The sequence below is a fragment of the Oryctolagus cuniculus genome, chromosome 10 (assembly GCF_964237555.1).
Source record: "Oryctolagus cuniculus chromosome 10, mOryCun1.1, whole genome shotgun sequence".
Classification (NCBI taxonomy): Eukaryota; Metazoa; Chordata; class Mammalia; order Lagomorpha; family Leporidae; genus Oryctolagus; species Oryctolagus cuniculus.
Genome location: NC_091441.1, coordinates 97,995,581 through 98,012,114, shown reverse-complemented (window position 1 = coordinate 98,012,114; position 16,534 = coordinate 97,995,581). Strand labels below are relative to the sequence as shown.

Sequence of the window (16,534 nt, the reverse complement as noted above, 5' to 3'; positions counted from 1 at the left end):
AAACTCCAAAGGTTTTAGGACTTTTCTATCAGGAGGGAGATAAAAAGACCAAATATATTTTTGTTTTATACCACGGCACCATAAGGGGATTTACAGCTTACCGACATTACCAATCATGTTAGAGCCATGAGAAACAGAACCAAAGTTCATCAGTGTCTTTAAGTAGCTAAGTGCATAGAGTGCCCAAGTCACTGGCAAAGTAAGAGAAAAGCTTAATAACCATACAAATACAGTAAATAGCATATTAATTTTTCTTGTAGCATGAGGTGAAAATATAAGTGTCACCAAATAGTAGTCATACATTATAAATCAAACAACTTATCATGTAGTTACAGCTATTTTAATAGAATTGGCAATTGAAAATCTAAAGTGATCAGCATCAACTCAGAAAATCAGTGATTATTATTGTGTTGTAAAAGGGTTCATGTCAGGTCTCTGCCATAGTCTCATTTAAAAGAGCTTTGATTTGTTGAAATGTTACTTGCACAGAGCTCTTCAGGGTCTTGCCTGGTGGGTAGTTTGTATCGACACAGAGAAGTCTTTGCTACAGTTCCTGTTGAGTGTTCACAGGGCTGCACATATCAGACCACCCACCCTGTGCACAACTTGTATTTGTCTACGTTTGAAAGCACCCGGACTGAGCTTCGTGCTCTGTGATAGAGTTTAGGAGAGGGAGGAGCCTCAGAGGACTGTGCTTTGGGAAGAGATTGGTGAGGGGGAGTGGAGGTATTGGTGAAGCAGGAGTTGCAAGATGAGACTTTTTTTTTTTTTTTGACAGGCAGAGTTAGAGAGAAAGAGACAGAGAGAAAAGTCTTCCGTTGGTTCACCCCCCAAATGGCCGCTACGGCCGGTGTGCCACGCCGATCCGAAGCCAGGAGCCAGGTGCTTCCTCCTGGTCTCCCATGCGGGTGCAGGGGCCCAAGCACCTGGGCCATCCTCCACTGCCTTCCCAGGCCACAGCAGAGAGCTGGACTGGAAGAGGAGCAACCGGGACTAGAACCCGGCGCCCATATGGGATGCCAGCACTGCAGGCGGAGGATTAACCAAGTGAACCACGGTGCCAGCCCCCAAGAAGATGAGACTTTGAGTATGATTTTGCTTTTCTCCAAGTCTCTTCAGTCTCATCATCTAGCAGTTAAAACTGATCTGCTTTTATGTAGATCTAGGTTCAAGTCTGGGTTAGGCTCAGGGAAGCCTGGGCAAAGTGAGCCTTCTTGTCCTGCATATGTGGACTTATCTCAATAATGTCCATCTTAAATTAGAGCTGTCTGGAAAGAGACACAGGCTCACAAGTTGAATGGTGACATATCTTGCCAGAATTGCTTACACGCTTGCCTGATCATCCACTGTATTCAAAGATCTTCTGTCCCTATCCCCCTTTACCACCTTCATATGAACACTGATGTTTTAATGTGTGAGTGAATTTTTCAGAGCCCAGGTTTGTGTTGGGTGGAGCAGTGCCTGTAGTGCCAGTGTCACATAGGCTTCTCATAGCCAAGACTGTCAACCCTGTTTTAGCTCATATCTTCCCAATACCCATTCTTCCAGACTGTCTAGGATTGACCCTGCAGAAGTGTCCTGCTGAAGATCTTAAGCTGTGGGGTTTTTGAGAACACTGGGGACCTCAGTCCTTGGCCATTTTAAATGGGGCTTGGATAGTGGAGATTCAGTGGAATAAAGTAAAAATGTGACTCTGCAAATGTAGTCATTACTTCATTCACTGAAACAGTTTGCTTTTAAAGGCTAATTACATTTACATGGTAACTAGCACATATCATTTATATGTCAGGTTAATTGTATAGTTTTTTTTAAGATTTATTTTACTTATTTGAAAGACAAAATTACAGAGAGAGGCAGAGACAGAGAGAGAGGTCCTCCATCCGTTGGCTCACTCCCCAAATGGCCACAGCAGCCGGAGCTGAGCTGATCCGAAGTCAGGAGCCAGGAGCCTCCTCCAGGTTTCCCATGTGAGTACAGGGGCCCAAGGACCTGGGCCATGTTCTGCTGCTTTCCCAGGCCACAGCAGAGAGCTGGACCGGAAGAGGAGCAACCGGGACTAGAACCGGCGTCCATATGGGATGCCAGCACTTCAGGCCAGGGCTCCAACCCACTGCGCCACAGCACTGGCCCCTTATAGTTTTTTATTTGGATATAATATGGAGTAGTTCAAATATTTTATGATCACATAATTTGTTCCTCTGCTTATTACATTTTTTTAAAAATGATTTATTTAGAAGGCAGAGTTACACAGAGAGAAAGAGAGATCTTCCATCCAATGGTTCACTCCCTAAATGGCTACAACGATTGGGGCTGGGTGAGGCTGAAACCAGAAACCAGGAGCTTCTTCCAGGTCTCTCATGTGGATGCAGGGATCCAAAGCACTTTGGCCTTCTTTCATTGCTTTCCCAAGGCATTAGCAGGGAGCTGAATTAGAAGTGGAGCAGCCATGACTTCGACTGGTACACATATGGGATGCTGGCATTGCTGGTGGTGGCTTAACCTGCTATGCCACAATGCCAACCCCTGCTTATTACATTTTAAATATTTTTATTTATTTGAAAGAGTGATCAGAAGGAAAGGGAGGTAGGGAGGAAGGGAGATCTTATATCTGCTGGTCACTCCTTAAATGTCTGCAATGGCAAGGGCTGGGTCAGGCCAAAGCCAGGAGCTTCATCTGGGTTTCTCACATGAGTGGCAGGAACCTAAGCACTTGGACCTTCTTCTGCTACTTTCCCAGGTCATTAGAGAGCTAGATCGGAAGTGGAAAAACCTGGACATGAACCAGCACCTACATGGGATGCCAGCATTGCAGGTGGTGGCCTAACCTGCTGTGCCACGGCACTGGCTCTGTGCTTTTTACATTTAAAAAATACAATTATTTTGGGGAAAGCAGTAGAAAATGGCCCAAGTCCTTGGGCTCCTGCACCTGTGTGGGAGACTTGGTAGAAGTTCCTGGCTTCAGATTGGTCCAGCTCTAGCTGTTGGCAGCCATTTGGGGAGTGAACCAGCGGATGGAAGGCCTCTTTATGTCTCTGCCTCTGCCTCTCTATAATTCTACCTTTCAAATAAACAAATAAATCTTTATTTAAAAAATCACAAATTTTTCTTTGTGATGCTTGAAAATTTGAAGGAGGAGCTCATAAATCTTTAAGTCTTACAGTCTTAGGACAGCAGCTTTCAAATGTTTTGGTCTTATAACTCTTTTTTTTTTTTTAATATTTACATTATTTATTTGAAAGGGTTAGAGAGAGGTAGAGCCAGAGAGCGAGAGGTCTTCCATCTACTGATTCACTCCCCAAATGACCGCAGTGGCTGGAGCTGAGCTGATCCGAGGCCAGGAGCCAGGAGCTTCTTCCAGGTCTGCCGCACGGGTACAGGGGCCCATAGACTTGGCCCATCTTCTACTGCTTTCCTAGGCCATAGCATAGAGCTGGATAGAAAGTGGAGCAGCCGGAACTTGAACTGGTGTCCATATGGGATGCCGGCACAGCAGGCCAGGGCTTTAACCCACTGTGTCACAACGCTGGCCCTAGAACTCTTATATACCTTTAAAAATTATTGAGGGCCTCAAGGAGCTTTTGTTTATGTGGTTTATATCTATCAGTATTAGAAATTAAAGGACATTTAAAAATATTTGATACACTAAAAAAACTCACTGTATTTTAACAAATAAAATTTTTAATGAAAAACATTTTCTAAAACAAAAACGTAGAGTAGAATTGTTTTACACATTTGAAAATTTGAAAATGTCTGGTAAATAGAGACAGTTGGATTCTCAGATCTGCTATTCTATATCTAGTCTGTTCTGATTGTTTTCTTGTTTACTTACTGCATTGTTGAAGCACATGAAGAAAACCAGTTCACACAGAAATGTAGCTGGAAAAGAGGAGTGTTTTAATAGTCTTTTCAGATAATTGTGTATATTCTGTGATAGTGTACCAAAATTGACAGGCATTGGTTTCTTAAAGGTTAATTGCAATGTAGAATATGAAAGCAGATCAAAGAACTTTGTCTATTTTGTATATAAAAACCCATTGCCCAAAAACAAAAGAGAAAAAAAAACCATTGCTGGTGCCAGTGCTGTGGCATAGCGGGTAAAGCCGTGCTGCCTGCAGTGCTGGCATCCCATATGGGCACCGATTCTAGTCTTGGCTGCTCCACTTCCAATCCAGCTCTCTGCTATGGCCTGGAAAAACAATGGAAGATGGCCCAAGTCCTTGGGTCTGCACACCCCTGTGGGAGGCGTGGAGGAAGCTCCTGGCTCCTGGCTTCAGATCGGCACCACTCCAGCTGTTGCAGCCATCTGGGGAGTGAGCCAGCAGATTCTGGAAGACCTCATTCTCTCTCTCTGCCTCTGCCTCTCTGCTTTTTTTTTTTTTTTTTTTTTTTGATAGGCAGAGTGGACAGTGAGAGAGAGAGACAGAGAGAGAAAGGTCTTCCTTTGCCGTTGGTTCACCCTCCAATGGCCGCCGCTGCAGCCGGCGCACCACGCTGATCCGATGGCAGGAGCCAGGAGCCAGGTGCTTTTCCTGGTCTCCCATGGGGTGCAGGGCCCAAGCACCTGGGCCATCCTCCACTGCACTCCCTGGCCATAGCAGAGAGCTGGCCTGGAAGAGGGGCAACCGGGACAGAATCCGGCGCCCCAACCGGGACTAGAACCCGGTGTGCCGGCGCCGCAAGGTGGAGGATTAGCCTATTGAGCCACGGCGCCGGCTCGCCTCTCTGTAATTCTGCTTTTCAAATAAATAAATCTTAAAACAAAAACAAACCATATTGCTCTAACCTGGACGTTTTCAGGGTGGTATGCACGTGGACCTAACTGGCACTTTGGTAGCTCAAACCATGCATGATTTTGACTTTGTGGCTTCCATGAAGGGGCCTTGAGGAGCCCCAGGAGTCCCTGAGTCACCCCTTGAGAACTCCTGGTTTTCAGTCTGGAAGGGATCTTGAAGATTAACTCAGGCCCATTTCTGTGCCTGGCTGGTCTGAGAGTAGGTAAGTGAAGCTGGGAAAGAGAACTGAGTTGCACAGTCATGCAGCTGGTTACCCATTGAGATAGGGTTGTGACTGGAATTTAGGTTTCGTAGCTGATTTTGTAAACATGTCTCTTAAGGGCCTCTGTAATGTGTGGTACCAGTTCACTGGGCCTGGCTCCATTGTGTTGTCTTTTGGAATTCTCTCCTGTGGCCCTGTTCCTTGTTGTCTTAATGTGTTTCTTTTTGTCATAAGTTCTAAATTGCTAAAAGTTTGAATATATTACAGAGTGAAAGATGTTGAACTGTGTCAGTTTAGCTCAATGGCTGCTTCAGGTAATTAACAGATAAGCAAAAGGCATTTGGTCTACCTGGAGGTTTAAAGTCATTTTGAGTGTGATTGGAACAATGTCTTTGTCTTGCTCAGGAAAGTGTTTGGCAGTAACTTTTTTTTTAAAGATTTATTTTATTTATTTGAAAGAGTTATAGAGAGAGGTAGAGACAGAGGTCTTCCATCCGCTGGTTCCCTCCCCAGATGGCTGCAATGGCCGGAGCTGGCAGTAACTTTTGTATTCACAGTGGATCTCAGCAGACTGGAAGAATCTTGTGGGTACTCAGTGACTACTGTGTGTTAACTGAACTCTTTGGATTATATGAATTCTTAGACTAATGGGCTTCTTTGGAGGCATTGGATTGAATTTTCTTTTTTGCTTTTAAAGTTTTGTTTCACTTGCAAATTAGGTTAAATCCAGCTTTTTATATATATATATATATATATATTCTTCATGTAAGAAAAGGCAGTTGCCCTTGCCATGGAATTGCTTTGAGATCATTTGAGGAAATTTAATATATTCAAAGTAAAAAAAATTGAGGAGTTTGGAAAGGATTCTTTTATTTAAGAGACAGGATTATGATGCCGTTGAGGACCATGAAGATGTCCCTAAAATTGCATCGACTGCCCCAATGAAGTAGGCAGGCATACCGGTTAAAATCAATTAGATTTGTTAGCTGGAAGATCACACCTTCGCCATGCTCCTGCGTGACCTCACACCCTACCTGGTAACTTTGCCGCGCCCCTGTGTGACCTCATGACCCTACCTGGCCACACCTGGGTGTCCACCAGCCAATCAGGTTAATTAACCACTCCCCTTTGAGAGTGGATTAAAAGCCTGGGACATGGTATGTCCGGCTCACTCTTTTATGGTGATAGCATATGGTGATATTGGATGGTACCCCAAATTCTGGTATTTTAGGGGGTCATTTCCTATATCACCATGGTGATGAGATAGTGAGTATGTACTCACAGTCCTGTGATTTCGATGTGGACTCTCCAGAGATGGTCTGTTTTGTGAGCAAAGACTGTGTGTGTGTCCGTCCATCCTCCTGTGTGTTTTCCCTCTGGGATATTTCTTAGTGCTGTGTTCACATAATTAATTCTGTTAATTCTTGGCCAGACGTTACTCCACAGGGAGGTGTCATTGTTGGTAATGTTCACAGGACAGAATAGCCTTTTCCTTTTCTCCTAAGATTGCTGTGAGAGGCTGGACTAGAATTGGTTGTGTGTTTCTTCATAATTATAGCCTTCTTTTTGCAATCCAGTGTATTAAACTGTAGACTTATTAACATGCTTAGGGTTTGATTATTTGCTTTTCAGAGTGGTTCTTTTTTAGGATTTCTTTAAATAGCGAGTTCTCCTATTTCATTAAAATAGAATTTGATTCCCAGAATTGGCTTTGTAGGAACATAGGACCTGGTAAAGGTGCAGTACCCCTGTCACTACTCTCTAGTTTGTCTGTGTATTATAGGCAGAGCCTGGTGATTTGAAACAGTGTTTCACATGGAATGAGGAGTACATGGGGGAGGTCTATTTTTATAATATCAATTTTAACCTTCACATTTGTCTAACAGTTCTACTAAAAGCCAGGTTCTTGACTCGGGGCTCTGGGTCCTGTGTTCTGAAAGGCTGTTCTGCCACCCCCATCCCTTACCCCCTACCCATGGAGGTGTCTTGGGGGCTCTTGGAGACAGAATGTAATGACTTTGTGCTGCCCCTAGACCAACTTTCCTGATTTTCCCTAAGTTGCCTCTTGGAAGGAGATGGTAACAGCAAAATTTCACCTTTTAGTAATTGATGTGGTTCTTAAAAGCAAAGAAAAGAGTACATTATAAATCTCTAAAGGAATTTAGTGGCCCGTGGAAGGGAAGGAAAGAGAAAAACCAAATTTGATGGGATTGAAAGATCTCATTGCTTTCCAGTCTCTTGTCATTTGGTAGTCTAGATACTATTTTTAAATTTTGTTGTTTTTAAAATTAATGTGTAATAATTGTATATGGCACAGCGTGATAATTTGCTAAACACATGCAGAATGTAATGATCCAATCATTGCATTTATATCACCTTAGACATTTATCATTTCTTTGTGTTGGGAGCCTTTGAACTCCTCTCTAATTCCTTAAAAAATACATTAAAAATTGCTGTGAATGATAGTCCTGCTACTGTACTATAGGACAGTACAGCCTATTCCTTCTATGTCACTGTATTTTGCTACCTGGTTTTCAACATCCCTGTATCCCCTCTATTTTCTGGGTACTATGTTAAAGAATTGTCTATTTTAAAACTGTTTTGGGCCGGCGCCACGGCTCACTAGGCTAATCCTCCGCCTAGCGGCGCCGGCACACCGGGTTCTAGTCCCGGTCGGGGCGCCGGATTCTGTCCCGGTTGCCCCTCTTCCAGGCCAGCCCTCTGCTGTGGCCAGGGAGTGCAGTGGAGGATGGCCCAGGTGCTTGGGCCCTGCACCCCATGGGAGACCAGGAAAAGCACCTGGCTCCTGGCTCCTGCCATCGGATCAGCGCGGTGCGCCGGCCGCAGCGCGCCGGCCGCGGCGGCCATTAGAGGGTGAACCAACGGCAAAGGAAGACCTTTCTCTCTGTCTCTCTCTCTCTCTCACTGTCCACTCTGCCTGTCAAAAATTAAAAAAAAAAAAAAAAAAACTGTTTTGGGGGCCAGCATTGGGGCGCAGTGGGTTAAGGCCCTTGCCTGCAGCGCTGGCATCCCATGTGGGAGCCGGTTCATGTCCCAGCTGCTCCACTTCCCATCCAGCTCTCTGCTATAGCCTGGGAAAACAGTGGAGGGTGGCCCAGGTCCTTGGGCCCCCGTACCTGTGTGGGAGACCTGGAGGAAGCTCCAGGTTCCCTGGCTTCAGATCGTCTCAGCTCTGGCTGTTGCGGTCATGTGGGGAGTGAATCAGTGGATGTAATACCTCTCTTTTTCTCTGGCTCTACCTCTCTGTAACTCTCTTTCAAATAAATAAAATAAATATTAAAAAAACTATTTTGAATCGAGGACTGAATCAGTATCTCTTGTGTCATAACATTGTGTGTGGTTGTTGAATTTTTAATTGATTTTTGCTTTTATTGGGAGTGTGGGACTGAGGTTTGTTGACTGGGGGCATCTAGAAGGCTTTTCCTTGTTACTATTTACCTGTAAGTGGTGTCATCATCACCATACAATTTCTCCTCCAAAATGACAGGAATTCAGGTTACTTCAATATAACTGCTAATTAAAAATTTTACTCTGAAAGCCACTCCATAATCAGTCAATCATGCTGCCAGGAAAATGCGCTTATCTCAGATAGTAGGATAAAATAGGGGTTATGCTGATTATGAGCACTGACTTGCAAACAGAGTAGTTGTTGAATTATATGTAATTTTTATTTTTCATTTTTAAAAAATATTTATTTATTTATTTGAAAGAGCTACACAGAAAAAAAGAGAGGCAGAGAAAGGGAGAGAGAGGTCTTCCATCCACTGGTTCACTCCCCAAATGGCTGCAATGGCTGGAGCTGTGCTGATCTGAAGCCAGGAGCCAGGAACTTCCTCTGGGTCTCCCATGCGGGTGCAGGGACCCAAGGACTTGGGCCATCCTCCACTGCTTTCCCAGGCCATAACAGAGAGCTGGATCAGAAGTGGAGCAGCTGGGACTCGAACCAGTGCTCATATGGGATGTTGGCACTGCACGCAGTGGCCTTACCTGCTACACCACAGCACCAGCCCCAATATGTAATTTTTAGGTGCATTTCACTACAAATGTTGAGAAATAAATTTTACTTCCAAAAGTTGCTGAAAATCTAATTGAGTTACTGCTTCTAATACCTACTGAATGAACCAAAGATATTTAAATTATTCTTTTTTTTTTTTTTTTTTAAGATTTATTTGAGGCCGGCGCCGCGGCTCACTAGGCTAATCCTCCGCCTAGTGGCGCCGGCACACCAGGTTCTAGTCCTGGTCAGGGCGCCGGATTCTGTCCCGGTTGCCCCTCTTCCAGGCCAGCCCTCTGCTGTGGCCAGGGAGTGCAGTGGAGGATGGCCCAGGTGCTTGGGCCCTGTACCCCATGGGAGACCAGGAAAAGCACCTGGCTCCTGGCTCCTGCCATCGGATCAGTGTGGTGCGCCGGCCGCAGCGCGCCGGCCGCGGCGGCCATTGGAGGGTGAACCAACGGCAAAAGGAAGACCTTTCTCTCTGTCTCTCTCACTGTCCACTCTGCCTGTCAAAAAAAAAAAAAAAAGATTTGAAAGGTAGAGTTACAGAGGGAGAGATCTTAAATCTGCTGGTTTACTCTCCAGATAACTTCTGTGGCCAGCACTGGTCTAGGCTGAGGCCAGGAGTGCAGAACCCCGTCTGAGTCTCCCACGTGGAGCCATGTTCTCTTTCTCTCCCAGGCACATTAACAGGGAGCTGGATGGGAAGTACAGCAGCTGGGACTCAAACTGGCACTCTGGGGCTGGTGCTGTGTCATAGCGGGTAGAGCAGCTTCCTGCAGTGCCGGCATCCCATATGGGTGCCGGTTCAAATTCTGGCTGCTCTACTTCCAATCCAGCTCTCTGCTATGGCCTGGGAAAGCAGTGGACGATGACCCAAATCTTTGGACCCCTGCGCCTATGTAGGAGGACCGGAGGAAACTCCTGGCTCCTGGCTTCAGATCACAGCTCCTGCCATTGCAGCCAACTGGGGAGTGAACCAGTGGATAGAAGATTCTCTCTCTCTCTCTCTCTCTCTGTCTGCCTCTCCTCTTTCTGTATAACTCTGACTTCCAAATAAATAAATAAATAAATAAATCTTTTAAAACAAACAAACTGGCACTCTGTGGATCTGCCAGTGCAGCAAGTGTCAGTTTAATCTGCTGCATCAAAAGTTGGCCCCAACTCCTGTAAATTTTAACTCTTGGCAGTCCTAAACTTAAGTTCTAATTTTCCAAAACTCTAAAGGGATTCAGTTTGCTTTATTTTTTTCCCTGTTTTTGTTAAGCAGATAGAAATTGTGTTTCAAATTATATCTGAACCTAAGTAAAAGATGGCAGTATTGGAAAAGTTTTTGTGTTGAATAATTAGAGACTTGTGCTTCAGTTTTGTTTTGGGAGATGGGAAGAATTTAAGGATGACCTGATTGTTGATGTTGTGTCTGTAGTAGCTTGTCTTTTTTTTTTTTTTTTTTTTAATTTTATTTATTTGAGAGGTGGAGAGACAGAGAGAAAGTTCTGCTGGTTCACTTCCCAAATGGGAATGCAATGACCAGAGCTGGGCCAATCTGAAACCAGGAGCCAGGAGCTTCTTCCAGGTCTCCCACACAGATATAGGGGCCCAAGTATTTTGGCCATCTTCTACTGCTTTTCCAGGCCATAGCAGAGAGCCAGATTGGAAGAGGAGCAGCCAGGATATGAACTCTCGCCCATATGGGATACTGGCACTGTAGGCGGAGGCTTAGCCTACTACTCCACAGTGCCAGTTCCAGTACCTTGTCTTATAAAAGATTATTTACCATGTTCTCTCCCTTCCATTTTGTTTGGATCACGGACCAAAAAGACAAACCACTTTCCCATATAGCCCATGTGAAACCTTTAATAAAAATTGATAGTGTGGTTAGTATGGTCACTGGTGTTCAGAAGAAGGAATATGATTCCAGAAGTCTGGGACACTTTGAAAAACCTTCTTGGAAGAAATGGGGCTGGTGGCCGGCGCCGCGGCTCACTAGGCTAATCCTCCGCCTAGCGGCGCCGGCACACCGGGTTCTAGTCCCGGTCGGGGCGCCGGATTCTGTCCCGGTTGCCCCTCTTCCAGGCCAGCCCTCTGCTGTGGCTAGGGAGTGCAGTGGAGGATGGCCAAGGTGCTTGGGCCCTGCACCCCATGGGAGACCAGGAAAAGCACCTGGCTCCTGGCTCCTGCCATCGGATCAGCGCGGTGCGCCGGCCGCAGCGCGCCGGCCGCGGCGGCCATTGGAGGGTGAACCAACGGCAAAAGGAAGACCTTTCTCTCTGTCTCTCTCTCTCACTGTCCACTCTGCCTGTCAAAAAAAAATAAATAAATAAAAAAAAAATTAAAAAAAATTAAAAAAAAAAATGGGGCTGGAACTGGGCAAGAGGCAGGCAAGAACCTGAAAGAAGACAAAGCTGCAGCAGCATTTTGGGCCCCTGACTTGATTGGGAGGAGTGACTGTGGCAGAGCGAACTGCCACTAGAAGCCTTTCATTCAGGTGATTGGAAAATGAATGATCTCCTTATAGTGCTTGAAGGCCAGCTAAGACCCATTTCTTATTGTCCTAGCTAAGATCCATTTCTTATTCCCTGAGTATTCCCAGTCATACCCACTGCAAGGCTATGCCCTTGATGATCACTCTGCCCAGAACACACTCCTTCTCCTTGGCTCCCTTATGTAAAATGGCAGCTCCTTCTGGCACATACTAGATTCTAGCACTCCTTCCTGTGTCGTCACAGCCTGGAATAGCACCTGGGATTATCTATACATATATGTGTGTATGTGTGTGTGTGTGTATACATATAAAGAGAGTTGATGCTCAAGAAACAGTTGATGCAGGGAAGAATGAGCAAATGGGAATTATGAGGAACATAATTTTATTGTTACTTTAAGATATTTTATTGTAAAAGCATCCAAGGGCAGCTTGAACTGGGTAGGGTCTCCAAAACCTGTCTCAGGGCAGCATACTCGGGAAGGCTGAGATTTGGATATGTTAGCTTCCCTTGCTTAGAAAAGCTCTGGGAGATTGATCTTCAGCATCTTTTTTCTTGAAAGTTTTGTGTTCCTAAGTGAAACTGTTGGTAATTCTGCTGGCTCTTGTCTTCCTCATAGGACCCCTACAGTGGACCATGAGTCGGTAATGCCCATTGAGGACCTCTGGGAGCCATGTCAGACGAATCCGCCTCAGGGAGCGATCCAGACCTGGACCCGGACGTGGAGCTGGAGGATGCGGAAGAGGAGGAGGAGGAGGAGGAGGTGGCAGTGGAGGAGCACGATAGGGATGACGAGGAAGACCTGCTGGATGGTGAGTGGCTCTAGTGAGTGGCACGTCACCTTATCCTTTGTTCGGATGGAATTTTTTCTCGGGGAGTGTGGTATTTTCACTTGAATTTTGTAGGCTTACAGCGAGAAGACACAGACTGCTGTCTTAGCAACAATGAGCTCATGCTGAATCCCAGAAAGTGGATTATAGTTCTTTCACGTAAGCTTTGTTTTAGAAATGGAAGAACCTTTAGCATTTAGCTTGCCTATGGCAGATGTCTAGACTCTGGTCCAGAGATTTGGGAATGAAGCAGGGTTGCCCAAGAGAAGTCGATGGCAGGCTCCTTATGGTAAAACTTTGCAGCCTGGAGGTCTGGATCCTTTCAGCAGATGTTGGGTAGTTGTGGGTGGCCTGTGAGTTTTCATCATTCTGCTCCTGTTCTGAGGAAATTGTCTGGGGGAGAGATTCTCAGGTTCACACCTTAGAGAGCTGACTGCATCTTATGCAGTGCTGCTCTGCCTGCTGGCTACTTCTGCTGACTAAACTGCTCCTATTGAGAGGGAACTATGTCTCTGTAGCTGGTAGGTCACCCCTAGACTCCCTCTATTGGGTTTGTTCAGCTCGCTTCTTCCTTTGCTTTCAATTTCTAGAAGTGACACTCGCCCTTTTCTTTTCTTTATTTAAAGAAATAACTTTTTCTTATTTCTTTTTTCCACATTTATTTGAGAGACAGAAAGAGAGCTTCCCTCCTCTGGGTACTCCCCACATGCCCGCAACCACTGAGACTGGGCCAGGCTCAAGCCAGGAACTAGGAATTCAATCTAGGTCTTTCATATAGGTAGCAGAGACCCAACTACTTGAGCCATCACTGGGAACACATCAACAAGAAGCTGGAATCAGGAACAGAGTCATGTCTTGAACCCAGGCACTTCAGTACAGGTTGCTGGATCCAAATGTCTTTTTTTTTTTTTTTTTTTTGACAGGCAGAGTGGACAGTGAGAGAGACAGAGAGAAAGGTCTTCCTTTGCCGTTGGTTCACTCTCCAATGGAGGCTGCGGTCGGCGCACTGCGCTGATCCGATGGCAGGAGCCAGGTGCTTCTCCTGGTCTCCCATGGGGTGCAGGGCCCAAGCACTTGGGCCATCCTCCACTGCACTCCCTGGCCACAGTAGAGAGCTGGCCTGGAAAAGGGGCAACCGGGACAGAATCCGGTGCCCCGACTGGGACTAGAACCCTGTGTGCCGGCGCCGCAAGGTGGAGGATTAGCCTAGTGAGCTGCGGCGCCGGCCCAAATGGCATCTTAACAGCTAAGCCAAACATTGTCCCAGGGCTTTTTCTTTTAACCTTGAGTCTAATGTTAAGTCATCTGTCTAACCACAGTCTTTGCTGTATAACATTTAGTTGTTTGTAAGATTCTACTCACTGAGTAGACTGTTCCTGTTTGTCTTCATAACAGACCACTCTAGTGGAACTGAACATTGCATTTGGATCATCATTACTTAGATCTGAAGAAGCCTAGGAGGAAGCACTGCTGCCGTCTCCAGATTCTAGCATTGACCTTCACTCTTTGCTGATGTTACTGTCTTCAGTTCTCATTCATTGTAACAGCTACCATTTGACTCAAGAATCAATTTTCCCTCCCTTATCCTGTCCAGAAATCTCTGTCCCATCTCTACTTTACCCTTGGCAGGGAAATGATCATTTCACTTATTTTTCCCCCAGCAGTAGCATTTACTAAATTGTTAGCTTATTCAGTTGGAATCTCCCCTACTGATTCTGCAGGTTGTTTCTTTAAAGTATAACGAGTAGAAATACTGGAAAACAATGAAGATGTGAGAGTACACTGTCTTGCTTGGTTCTCTTTGTTCTTGAGAATGGTGTTAGAATCCCTAAGTGTGTGCATCACTTTCTATTTTTCATTACTTGGGTTCTCAGAATTATATTTTCAGAAACCTCTAGTACTCCTGTTATGTTAAGATTAAATTTTAGATGCCAGTGGTGACTAAGTGGATATATACATGCTATCTTCCGTCCTGGCTTCTTGGGATCCTCTTCTCCTTATTAGATTCTTAATTACAGTTGGTATCTATAAGTTCTACATTGAGTATTCAACCAACCTTGGATAAAAACATTCAAAGAAAAAAACCGCATCTTTACTGAACACATTCAGACTTTTTTCTTGTCATTATTCCCTGGATAATACAATATAACAACTATTTATATAACTACTTTATTAGATAATAGAAGTAATTTAAAGGTGATTTAAAGTATACAGGAGGATATACATAGGTTATATGCAAATACTGTGCCATTTTACATAAAAGACTTGAGCATCCTTGGGTTTTGGTGTCTGTGGGAAGTTGGGTGTTCCTGAAACCAATCCCCTGTCGTTACTGAGAGGTAACTATATTAAAAAATTATGTGATATGTTCCTGAGGACTTTATCATTATTTATTTATTTATTTTAAAAGGTTTATTTATTTATTTGAAAGTCAGAGTTACACAGAGAGAGGAGAGATAGAGAGAGAGAAAGTTCTTCCATTCGATGGTTCACTCCCTAATTGGCCGCTTCGGCCAGAACTGCACTGATCCAAAGCCAGGAGCCAGGAGCTTCTTCTGGTCTCCCACGTGGATGCAGGGGCTCAAGGACTTGAACCATCTTGTACTGCTTTCCCAGGCCATAGCAGAGAGCTGGATTGGAAGTGGAGTAGCCGGGTTTTGAACTGGCGCCCATATGGGATGCAGGTGTTTCAGGCCAGGGCATTAACCCACTGCACCACAGCACTGGCCCCCATTATTCATTTAGAAGTGACAATTTAATTGTGACTCTACTTGGAATACTACAGTTGTACAATTTTTTTTGAAAAGAATATTTGCTTAATTCTTAGGTTAAATATATTTATTTATTTATTTGAAAAACAAAGACAGAGAGCTCCCAACCACTTGTTCTTTCCCCAGATGCATACAATACCCAGCACTGGGCCAGGCTGAAGCCAGGAGCCAGGAACTCAATCTGGTCTCTCATGTGGGTCACAGGGACCTGAGTACTTGAGCCATCATCTATTGCCTCCCAGGGTGTGCATTAGCAGGAAGCTGGAACTGGAGCAGAGCTGAGCCTCAACACAGGATTCTGATAGGGGCATCTCAAGAGGTGACTTAACCACTGTGCCACATGCTTGCCCCTAATAAATATTTAAAACTTGAAGTGATTAATTTTTATTGTTTATTAAGATTAATTTTTTTAAAAAAGTCACATTAGGTATTGCCCCGTTTTCTTGCTCTGCTAGAGTACCCAACTTTTTGGAATTTGACTCCAAGACCATCTTTATATTTCACTAGAATGACTTTTCATTCCTAGGAATTAAAGTCAGTTCTGTTGCTTGTAGGGGCTCCGCAGCTGTTTTAACTCATAACTTTTCCTTTCACATGAACATTGCAGTTTTGCAGAAACATCTGGTCCCTATTTCTTTAGTTTGCCCTTGCTACCTTGGCTTACTGTCATTTTCTGTCCTAATGGACAAAGTGGCCAGTTATTCTAAAATTAGGAACAGCTATGAATAATCCTGTCTTAGCTGTTACAGTGTGATGTGATCCTTTGTTTTCTTAGAGCAGTGGCTTTCAACCTGGAATGGTTTTGCCTTCGAGGGGACAGTTTACAATGTGTGAAGACATTTTTGGTTGTCATGGCTCCTGCAAGTGGGGATGAGCATATTACTAGTGTTGGTGGAATGCTGAGCACCCTGTAATAAATGGGACAGCCCCTTCCCCAATAATGATTTGGGCCAAATGTCAATAGTGTTGCGATTTGAGAAGCCCTTTCAACAAGGAACTGTTATTTGGCCCTTTTTATTTGAAGTTTCATCTCTATTGGATAACAATAACTTACAAGATTATGACTTTTCAAAGAACTGGTCAACCCTTCTGCTGTGTTTGTTTCAATGTAATTTCTATTTTATAATATTAGTCCTTATACTTCTTTAAACAGGTAAATCTTTTAAATTTTACTTTCTTGGGGTTCATTTTGGCTTTCTTTCAAACTTATGAATGTGCATATCTCATTAATTTTCATTTTTTTCTAATACAAACATCTAATACAAATTATTAATTTCCTGTTTAGTACTTACTTTAGCTCTATCCCCTTATAAGCATTTTGACACACTCTGTCTTAATTAATTGTCCTGATAATCTTATGTGTTGGTGTAGAGATATTTTACAGATGAGGAAACTGAGGTTCAAAGATGAGGGCTTACTCAGTGTAACTTTGAGATCTTT

General features: G+C 44.4%; 1 protein-coding gene across 4 annotated transcripts in view; it reads left to right on the top strand.

Moving 5' to 3' along the window:
* The window catches only part of RAD54L2 (RAD54 like 2), a 151,328-nt gene that overhangs the window by 55,588 nt on the left and 79,206 nt on the right, over positions 1 to 16,534 (top strand). For 3 of the 4 annotated variants that reach the window (XM_008260727.4, XM_070050757.1, XM_002713224.5), the window contains exon 2: positions 12,113 to 12,305. In XM_008260727.4, the coding sequence (XP_008258949.1) occupies positions 12,167 to 12,305 (139 nt within the window). In that variant the 5' untranslated portion in view covers positions 12,113 to 12,166. Of the gene's footprint in view, positions 1 to 12,112; positions 12,319 to 16,534 lie in introns of those variants that run through there. The other variant, XM_070050756.1, reaches the window with a different exon arrangement.